This window comes from Babylonia areolata, chromosome 4 (assembly GCF_041734735.1).
Source record: "Babylonia areolata isolate BAREFJ2019XMU chromosome 4, ASM4173473v1, whole genome shotgun sequence".
NCBI lineage: Eukaryota > Metazoa > Mollusca > Gastropoda > Neogastropoda > Buccinidae > Babylonia > Babylonia areolata.
The window spans coordinates 56,498,356-56,509,413 of record NC_134879.1 but is presented as its reverse complement, the minus strand read 5'-3'; the positions used below and the strand labels follow the sequence as shown (position 1 = coordinate 56,509,413).

The 11,058-nt window shown below is 41.6% G+C and overlaps 1 protein-coding gene across 5 annotated transcripts in view; it reads left to right on the top strand.

The window, feature by feature from the left end:
- Positions 1-3,213: 3,213 nt before the first annotated feature.
- LOC143281765 (lysoplasmalogenase TMEM86A-like) overlaps positions 3,214-11,058 on the top strand; it is a 12,736-nt gene continuing 4,891 nt past the window's right edge. The window contains exon 1 of one of the 5 annotated variants that reach the window (XM_076587049.1): positions 3,214-3,482. Coding sequence is in view for 2 of the 5 variants with exons in the window: in XM_076587046.1 (XP_076443161.1) it covers positions 3,861-3,922 (62 nt within the window). In the remaining 3 variants the exon portion in view is untranslated. Of the gene's footprint in view, positions 3,483-3,541; positions 3,923-10,526; positions 10,735-11,058 lie in introns of those variants that run through there. The other 4 variants (XM_076587046.1, XM_076587050.1, XM_076587048.1 and 1 more) reach the window with 4 other exon arrangements.

Sequence of the window (11,058 nt, the reverse complement as noted above, 5' to 3'; positions counted from 1 at the left end):
ACATCTAACTCTTTGATACAAACTCAAATGCGCGTGGGAGAGTGAGCGGGGAGGGAGATGGAGATCAAAACTGATGTCAGCAGGAGTGACAGCAAGGCACGGACAGCCCACAGACTTTGGGAGAATTCTCTGCGATTATGATGAATAATGATGACAGTCCTATGGACATCCTTTCACTTTTTTTTTTTTAAGGTTTGAGACCATGTACCTGGCTCGGATGAATTCTACGTTTCCATACATGATTATTATATCCCAGCGTCAGCCATGCAGGCTCTAGACTAGCAGTGTTGGTTAGGTAATTCGAAAAAAAATATTTTAAGCTCTCAAACATGCATTCCGGTAGTGAACTTCCTTGCACATTCAGCCCTGGATTGGAGATGGCACATCAGTATAATAATAATAATAATAATAATAATAATAATAATAATAATAATAATGGTATTTATATAGCGCTGGATCTTGTGCAGAAACAAATCAAAGCGCTTTCGCACCAGTCATTCACACGTATGCATAACTCTAAAACTGTAGAAACTAAAGACAAGGAAGGGCAGGCAAGGGAGGCTATTTTGGGAAGAGGTGGGTTTTAAGGCCAGACTTGAAAGAGCTGAGTGTGGAGACTTGACGAAGCGAAAAAGGAAGTTCATTCCAGTCGCAAGGTCCAGAAACAGAGAAAGAAATCCCCGCATTAATAATATCAGACTGTCATGGAGTTTGTTCCTACTTCTAGTCGTCGCTCAATAACGACAAAACAACTTCGTCAAAGTGTCTCGTTTATTTCTTTCTTTCATTTATTCACTTCTAAGTTTCGTTTTTTTAATTTATCTGTCTGGCAGAGCGCAACACACGGCCGATTTTCTAGCTTGAACGTCAAGAGGGGGGGGGAAATTAATAAATTAAAACACCTCTACTGGAAAGCCATGACAAACTCACGGAGAGTGATAGATACCTTTCTGGATGACAAACCGACGCTAGCGCGCAGTCGCACGTGCTCTGATGACCCCCTTGCTTCCCCTCACCCTTAGTGACTTCCCCCTTCATCTTCATCCTCAGCCCCTCACCATCTGCTGGGTCTAGGGGAGGGGGAGGGGATAAGGGGATAGGAGAGTAGGGACTGGTGGGTGGGTGGCTCTTGAGGCCATCTATTTCCGTGTCCTGCGTTGTTGTTGGGCAATGGCTGTCGAGAGCTTCCAGACTAGGCGCGGCCATAACCACCCACCCTTTTATAGCTTTCCAGCGAATCCGATTACGCCCTCAAATATAATGCGGCGTGGATAATATATAGCACTTTCGGGGCTTAATTGCCTATCTTTCATAGCGACCCGGCCTCTGTCCGGGAACTTTATCCGAGGTGTCGGACACCCAATCGCCGTCCGCCATAAAACCAGCAGACAACTTCCGTGTCAAAAACCCTCTCCAGAATCGATGAGATTTCCGCCTTGGCATTCTCAGTTCAAAAGAAATCCGCATAGAAATTAATTTTTCCTGTTGGGTGTCAAGCTTCTCCGGGGTAGGAGAGAAGGGAGGGAAAGGGGTGGAATTTTTAGTCTTGAAACGAAACTCGGTGGTGTTTTTTGTTGTTGGTTTGTTTGTTTGTTTGTTTGTTTTCTTTTTGAAATATGGCTGACGTCAAGTCTTGCTCGACTGGGGGTCTTGCAGTAGAGCTCATTTTCTGAGTGACGGACTTCATGGATTTGTCTGGTCCGCTTTATGGTCCATGATGACCATGCCTCGAAGTTTTGGTCCATTCGTGGTTTTGAGAAGTGAAATGTTGATGAGGAAAATTAGGATGAGGACAGGAACATTACTTGTGTTTGGATTTCATGCTTTAGGAATGAACACAACTCAACGACAGAGATGAGGAGAGCAATAAATATGCGCTCGTCATTGTGTTAACAAGAGATAAGGAGGACGATGGCAAGAAAGACGATGATGATAATAATGCAATGATGGCAATCAGGAAGAGGAGTCAGGTGACTTGATGAAACGAATGAGGATGTCGAACATGACTGTTTTCCTTTGTGGTGGTAGTCTTACCAATTGATTCCTTTGTGGTGGTAGTCTTACCAATTGAGCCCATTGTGTACTTAAGCACCGAGTAGGAGCCAGCCACAATGATATTCTTGATTCTGATAGGTTTGAACTCACATACTTATATCCTTATAGTTATCAATGCCTGACACTAAACATTTTGTTAATGATACCTGTTTGTTGATGTTGTTTGTGGTTGTTGCTTTTGCTTGTTTTCTGTTGTGTTTTTGTTTGTTTGTTGTTTTTGTTGTTGGTGGTGTTTGTTTATTTGTTTGTTAGTTGTTGTTTTTTTATTGTTGTTGTTTTCGGTTGTTGTTTTTACTTATTTATTTATTCCTTTCTAGAGCACAAATATGACCGGTTTTCCGTCTGGATCGCCAAGGGATAAAAACTGAAACAAGACAAAACACCAACACTGGAAAGAGAGAGAGGGGAGAGAGAGAGAGAGAGAGAGAGAGAGAGAGAGAGAGAGAGAGAGAGAGAGAGAGAGCAATGACAAACTCACGACGGGTGATAGATAACCTTTTATATGATAAACCGACGCTCGCGAGCAGTCGCACGTGCTCTGATGACCCCCTTGCTTCCCCTCACCCTGTGTAACTTCCCCCTTCATCTTCATCTTCAGCCCCGCACCATCTGCTGGGTCCAGGGGAGGGGGAGGGGATGAGGGAATAGGGGAGTAGGACCGTGGCTGGGTGGGTGGCTCTTGAGGCCATCTATTTCCGTGTCCTGCGTTGTTGTTGGGCAATGGCTGTCGAGAGCTTCCAGACTAGGCGCGGCCATAACCACCCGCCCTTTTATAGCTTTCCAGCGAATCCGATCACGCCCTCAAATATAATGCGGCGTGGATTATATATAGCACTTTCGGGGCTTAATTGCCTATCTTTCATAGCGACCCGGCCTCTGTCCGGGAACTTTATCCGAGGTGTCGGACACCCAATCGCCGTCTGCCATAAAACCAGCAGACAACTTCCGTGTCAAAAACCCTCTCCAGAATCGATGAGATTTCCGCCTTGGCATTCTCGGTTCAAAAGAAATCCACATGAAAATTAATTTTTCCTGTTGGGTGTCAAGCTTCTTCGGGGTAGGAGAGAAGGGGGAGGGGAGGGGAGGCAAGGGGGGAGGAATTTTTAGCCTTGAAATGAAACTGGTGTGTTTTTGAAATATGGCTGACGTCAAGTCTTGCTCGGCTAGAGGTCTTACAGTGGAGCTCATTTCCTGGGTGATGGTCTTCGTGGGTTTGTCTGGTCCGCTTTATGGTCGCTCAGCTGTCCGTGTCTCGGAGTTAGGGTCCATTCCCAGAGCCTCACTGTGGTTGTGTTGAGTGATGTTGATGAGGAGGGCTAGGATGAGGACAAGAATTAAATCTGTGGTTTGATTTTATGGTTCAGGAATGGCCACGACTCGACGACGACGGGGCTGACGGGGGGACGTGGGCTGTCCTAATCTTATTGGTAAGAGTTGATGTTGATGATGAAGTCGACCATGGGCGAAAATGACAATGATGACGGTGACGCTGACAGCAACAACGGCGATGATTATTTTTTTTATGCGAAGTATGATTTGAACTGGCATTGTTGTCTTGGTGAGACGTGATGGGCTCCAGAACTGAATCATGGTGCTGAGGAGGAAGAGGGGGAGTATACGACGATGACGACGACTGAAGGCAATGAGGTGATGATGATGACGACGACTGAAGGCAATGAGGTGATGATGATGACGACGACTGAAGGCAATGAGGTGATGATGATGACGACTGAAGGCAAGGAGGTGACGATGATGACGACGAGGCAGAGGAGCAATGCTACCAGGACAACGATGAAACGACTGCGATGTTTATAGTGATGATGATGGAAGCGAAGATAACAAAGACGGCGATGGCGATGAAGATAAGGTAAGATAAAGTCATTGATTTCATCGACGATGAAGATAGCAATACTTTAACCCCCAACGTCGGAACTGGCGGTGTAAAGAGGGTGATCAAAACCCAGTTTTAGAACGAATCCATGACTAAAGCTAGACGGGTATCCTAATACTGTTTTGTTTTATTTTGCGTTTCAGAACACCTAATTTTTTTTTTAAATGGTATCACGATCGGGGGACCGTGACACCCTTGTTCATATATTTTTTGTCATTTTAGCTAAACAGTATATTTATAGCTGCAGATATGTTAATACACACCCTCTTGAGAATAATTTTAGAGCAGACTTTCACGGAAGTAGGAAGCTGAAAGATGCATGCTAGGATTAACCAAAAACGAGTTAGAAGAAAAAGTTCAATGTTCCATGGCATTATTACACAGGAGTTGGGCTTTTTCTTTTCAGGGCTGTAAAGGAAGAGGGGAGAAACTGTTCTGCCGATAAGAATATTCTTTATCTATCTACTCTTACTGGTATTCGTTCTTAATTTATCGCCAGTAGTACTTAGTGATCAGACCTGAATTTATGTTTGTTTGAAGGATGCCCATGATTATGTTGAAAATGATTAAATGCCTACTTTCAGACCTCTCTCTTCACACACACACACACACACACACACACGCACACACACACACACGCACACACACACACACACACACACACACACACACACACACAATTGATCTTGTTTTGATTTTGATTTTGCGGGTTTGGGGGAGTTTTTTTTCTTTCTTTATTGTGGAAGGTGTTTTGGTTTGTTTGTTTGTTTTGTTTGTTTGGTTTGGATTTTTTTTGTTGTTGGTGGTGGTGGTGTCTTTAGGTAGGGTATTTGTTACTGCTACATTGTGTTTTTGTTTTCTTGTTTTCCATATACAAGTAAATACAAATAAACAAGAACAGATGTGAAAAGCAAAATACATTATGAAGCTGAGAAGAATGTGCAGACATCGGGCTCAGATTTGATTTTGTTGGATATATTATTTTGTTTTGTTTTAACACAGCGCTTTTTCAAATACAAAACGACCACAATTGTTTGTTTTCTTGCTGTTGTTTGTTTGCTTGTTTTCGTTGTTTGTTTCTTGTTGTTGTTGTTGTTGTTGTTTTAAGTAAACAACGCCACAGGCAACCATGAATAATGCTTAGTTACTGGTTTGTCTTTCTTCTTCTTCTTCTTCTTCTTCTTCTTCTTCTTCTTCTTCTTCTTCTCCTTCCTTTTTTTCTTCTTGTCGAACAATGGTTTGTGTAGCAAAATGACATGTTGAAGTAAAAGAAACTAGTTTTAAAATTAAACAGGCACATGAAAAGAAGACAAAATGGAGAGAAAGTGTAGGGACGAGAGGGACAGAGAGGGAAGCGTGTGTGGCAGAGGGGAGCGCGGGGGTGGGGTGGGGGGATGAATTGGGGATGGACGGTGGTGGGGGCAAGGGGGGCGGGGAATGGGGGTCTGGGTGGAGGTGAGGAGATAGGGGGTGAGGGGGTGGGGGTGGGGGGGGGTCACTGACAGGTTCCATGACACCACAGTGAGATGGACGTCATTTGAGGAGGGTCAGTGTCTGAGCCCATTTCCACGGTTTGATTTTTTTTAATTCCATGTCATTTCCTTTAGTCACAGTGAACTGTCCGAGGTGTCTTCTCTTTGTCAGCCCGCGAGCAGGTTCTATCCGGCTTTGAGATGATGCTGAGGAGGAGGAGGAGGATTGTTGACGATGACGATGACGATGATGATGATGATGATGATTATGACAACACGACGATGTTAATGATTATGTCAATGACGGTGATGATGTAGTTCCAATGATGATGGTGTAGCTCCAGTGGTAATTACTGTTGTAACCAAACATTCTGTTGGGAAAAGACGAGAAACCAACTCCGATGACAAAGGAAAACTTTTCAACCAAAACCAAACCAAAAACAAACAAACAAAAAAGGAAACCTTCAGCGCTTTCACACACATTGCGAGAACATGTTGAACTGCGAGAAAACATGGGCTAACATCCCGTTCCAACAGTAAATTTTGAGATTTTTTTTTTAGCTTTTACCAAAAAATAAAAATAAAAATAAAAACCTCAAGCAAGCTGTACACCATATTAAACACTGGTTTTTCCCACTGATATTTCTGTAACCTGCCCTTAGATATGTTACTGAATGAACTCCAAGAAAAAAAATTATAACTGCCAACAAGCCAAAAAATTATACTTTTAGAAAACAAATGATAAATCAAGCAATCAATAAAACAACTGAATGAAGACAATATCTATCTATCTATCTATCTATCTCTGTGTGTGTGTGTGTGTGTGTGTGTGTGTGTGTGTGTGTGTGTATGATCCCTTTTTTTTAATTCATGAATAGGCAATGATTTGATATAACCAAAACATTTTTCCGTTGTTTTATCAAGACTACAACATCGACCGTGCGTGTTTTTAGACCTTCCATGCGTGCTCGAAAACTTTGTTTTCTGTGTGGAAAAATTAATACTTCTTAACGAACTGCTGTAAGTCAGCTTCAGTTGCCTCGTCCGGTCAGCTATGATGTAATATCTGCAACAACAACAACAGCAGTAGTAGTAGTAGTAATTGTACCACCACATCTATTGCTACTACCAACAATAATAGTTATACTGCTACTACTACTACTACTACTAATGATAATAATAGTAATAATTCTAAAAATGACAATAACATCAATGATAACGATAATGATATTTGACATGGTTTCTTGTAGTCCAGCTCCACGCACAGGGCCATACCGGCACTGAACGGTGATAATAATGATAATAATATAAAAATAAATAATCATAAATAATAATAATAATAATAATAATGAGAAGAAGAAGAAAGGAGCTTTCCATTGAAGTTTTGGCGGTGGTGTTTTCTCTGTCAACACATCTGTGACCTGCTTTCTGCCTGCTGTATATTATAGTAAACGGCCTCTCCGCTGGGTGGCATGTGGGTGTTTGAGGGTGGTGGTGGTGGTGGTGGTGGTGATGCTGGTAGTTTGTCGACAGCAGCAACAGATCGTATCTTTGAACACGTCAAAAACTCAGAGACTTTGTAACGAACGTTACGAGACCTAAAACGCAAACAGCAACAAGCATTAACAATTTTAAAAAAAAAATGATGATGATGATAATGATAATAATAATAATAATAATAATAATAATAATAATAAAGTGCTGGTATAAATTCAGAACATAATTATTGTGCGTGACGGTTAATTCAAGGAAATTCAGAAGCAAATAACAACAGCAACAACAAGGCTGGAACAGACTCAGAATATTTTGTGGGTGACGGTTGATTTTTGTAAAATAACACTGCCTACCTTAAATTCAGCGTTTTCACGATAACCAGTGAAAACAGGGCGAACAAAACGAATATTGTTTTAATGTCGTATTTTTGGCTTGAGACCGTTCCCAATTATGCCTACCCATTCATGATGATGATAGTAATAATAATGATAGTATAATATGTAGTAATAATGATAGTATGCCTACCCATTGATAATAATAATAATAATAATAATAATAATAATAATAATCACAGAAAGCAAGAAAGAAAAAAGGAACAGGAAAAAAAAGTTCTATTTTTCAAGTCCGAATTTTCTTTCTCCTTTGCAGTCTTTATTTGCATGCATTTCTGAGTACTGAAAAACTGTAAAATCGGCGATGCTAATCTGAAGAACAGTTTCAGAACTGTCTTTCAGGGGTGGGATCTGCCGTGACTGAGAATCGTTTTGATATTTGAATGTTGATCCTGTGTTCACTATAAGTGATCAGGGTTCGTTCGTGGGTTTCGGCATAGTATTGTGTCCTTGGGAAAGGCACTTTACTCCGATATTTCCTCACTCCACCCATGAATATATAACCTACCTGTATGTGGACTGATGGCCTAAAGGTAACGCGTCCGCTTTGGAAGCGAGAGAATCTGAGCGCGCTGGTTCGAATCGCGGTATTTTCTCCCCCTCCACTAGACCTTGAGTGGTGGTCTGAACGCTTAGTCATTCGGATGAGACGATAAACCGAGGTCCCGTGTGCTAGCATGCACTTAGCGCACGTAAAAGAACCCACGGCAACAAAAGAGTTGTTCCTGGCAAAATTATGTATAAAAAAAAAAAAAAAAAAAAATCCACTTCGATAGGAAAAACAAAAAAAATTGCACGCAGGAAAAAATACAAAAAAATGGGTGGCGCTGTTGTGTAGCGACGCGCTCTCCCTGGGGAGGGCAGCCCGAATTTCACACAGAGAAATCTGTTGTGATAAAAAGAGAAATACAAATACAAATACCTGACTTCGGTTTGTGCAGGTCAAAAGTGCGGAAGGAGAGCATTGGGCCCCGACTTCCAAATGCCGAGCCCAAGACGCAGTGGATGTGAACTCAATGCACCGATGGTCGTAAAAGGCTAAGGGACTTCACATTTCTCTAAAAGCTGATTTTGACAAGCAGTCTTAAAATTGAAACATAAAACTGACCTCAAGCCGGCGAAGAACAGTTACATGTGATTTCTTTGTATCGGATAACGGTGTGACTCAGTTGCATTGCTCGGACGGAAGAGCCTAGTATGGTCGTAACCCGCTACTAACTGTGTGTAGTATGGAACTGATCAATGGCGTAGTCGGTCAACGTAGGCATTTAGTCACGTGTAACTGTCAAAAAGTTAGAACCAAGCATTTCAACTGGCACCAGCGACTCGACGAAGAAAATGAACAGTCTAAGGGACATAATCTTATTTGAAATGGCACAAACTGTAGTTCTTGTTGTATCCCTTTAACTTGAATCTGGACACACTGAGCTTCAGAGATTACAGAGTTGATACAGACAGACAGACAGACAGAGGAGCGTATAGAAATAGATAGATGACACTCTTTTTAAACGATTTGCATATCCCATGGTTATTCAGGAATCAGAAATTAACTTTCACTGGCATAAGATACAGATCTGTATGAAATGTATGGAAAACAGTATATAATATTTTGTCTGAATTTCGTATCTATCCAGAAATACAAGAATATGCGCACATATTTAACGTTGAAGGCATCTAATGGTATTTCAGTTAATTTCGGCATAAACCTAATGATGAAACGTGTGTGTTATAATGTTGGAAAACAATCTATGTCTCTACCATTTATCTTTTTATATATATATATATATATATATATATATATCATACAGATTGCTTTTAGTGTTGTCTCAGGTTCGTGCGAAGAACACCGCCGGTGAAAGAGAATGTTCGATGTAAGGGAAATAATTTTGCTTAAAACAGTAGAGAGACAGCCACCTATTGTTTTCTCCCTTTAATCGAGAATTAGTCACACAATCATTGAATTCTTTGCAATGTGTTCCAGTCGGAGATATTTCACAGATGAAACAAAAACAAAACTCGCATTGTGTGTTCTTTCCACATAAGATATTAATGCGATTTTTTTTTTTAGGCTTACCTTCCTCTGCCATAGTAGACTGAACCTCTACAGAAAGTTCAAAACAGCTGTTCGGCTGATCTGGAAAGCCTCTTGAAGACAACCATGTACTCGACTTCCATACTTCTAAGTTACACTGGCTTACCAGTATTTGAAAGAATACACTTGAAAATAGTTTGTATATGTTTCAGTTCATTGAATGATTTTACCTAAGTATACATGCAGTCCAATCCGCCCAAGCGTGCGATCTTCGTCTGACACACGCAATATGTTTGACTGAAACCCCCGCTGCGTTACAAACGCAAGTCCCATGGATTCCGAACATTTGTACACTTCGGTCCTTGGTTTCGGAAAATTGTACCTCAAAAAAAATATATATATATATATGGGAGGCTAATATCAAAATATATTAACGTATTTGTTCAAACAATATTTCAGACCATAGATATCGTACCCCGCTCCCCCCCATCCACGCACCCTCTTCCTCTCCCCCTTCACCACCCTCGCAGTGAGAGAGTTACCGCTCTTTACTTTAGGCATAACAACTAGGAAATAATGTTTTGGGGTGGTTGTATTCTTTGCGGAAACACAACGAGAAAGATTGAGAGGGAGACAGAGACACATACAGATAATCAGAGAGAAACAAAAACAGAAAGACAGAGTCTGAGACACATTGAGATAGAGAGACAGAGACATTTGCTGATGAGGATACGGATGATTGAAGTGTATAGAAATTATAAGTTATTGCCCCTCATGTTGGGGTGCAAACACAGTAATGATAATAATAATAATAATAATAAAAATACATCCTCTTGTCATCAATGAACAGTGTTTTACGACATGCTCGTAGTCTCAGTGACCGCTTTTCTTCTTCTTCTTCTTCTTCTTCTTCTTCTTTTACCTTTTTTATGCTTTTCTTTCTTTCTTTCTTTCTTTCTTTCCTTTTCCTTTTTTTAACAAATGGATTGCCTCTGCATATTGTTTGTCAAGCATATAATTGTCAAATTGCTTGTAGTCTGTTCAGCCCCTAGATGAACAACGTGTTACACAAATCTAAGCTGACTGACAGAGGCAGACAAGGGTAAGGTACGTGATTCATGCTCTTGAGACTGGAAAGCGGGGAGGGGGGGGGGGGGGGGAGGGTTATCTGCTCTTCAGCGCCTGTTCCCGGCGCGCGCGACAGAGTGACATCATTGGATCGATAGCGCTTCCGGTCAGACCAGAAGCAGACGACAAAACCGCAGCGGTTCGTAAGTAATTCGCTTGTGTCTTTTTCACTTTTTTTATCAGCACGATATTTCTCAGTTATAACTCCAGTCGACATTTGCATACCCCGTGTAACAACTGAATTGGGTTTTATTTCATGAGTCACGACAGGTGAGTAGGTCGACGTTCATTTGCGCTCTTGAATATCGTTACTTGATTAAGGAAAATGTATTGATGACGATAATCTCCGAACATTGCACGTGATAGCTTTGGTTGGTTTAGATCAGTCAGTATATATTTACGTCGAGCGGTTTTAAGACTCGGGTTCCAGAGTCGTGAAGGACACGCGCGCGCGCGGGCGCACGCACGCACGCACGCACGCACACACACACACACACACACACACACACACACACACACACACACACACCACACACACACACACACACACACTCTCTCTCTCTCTCTCTCTCTCTCTCTCTCTCTCACACTCTC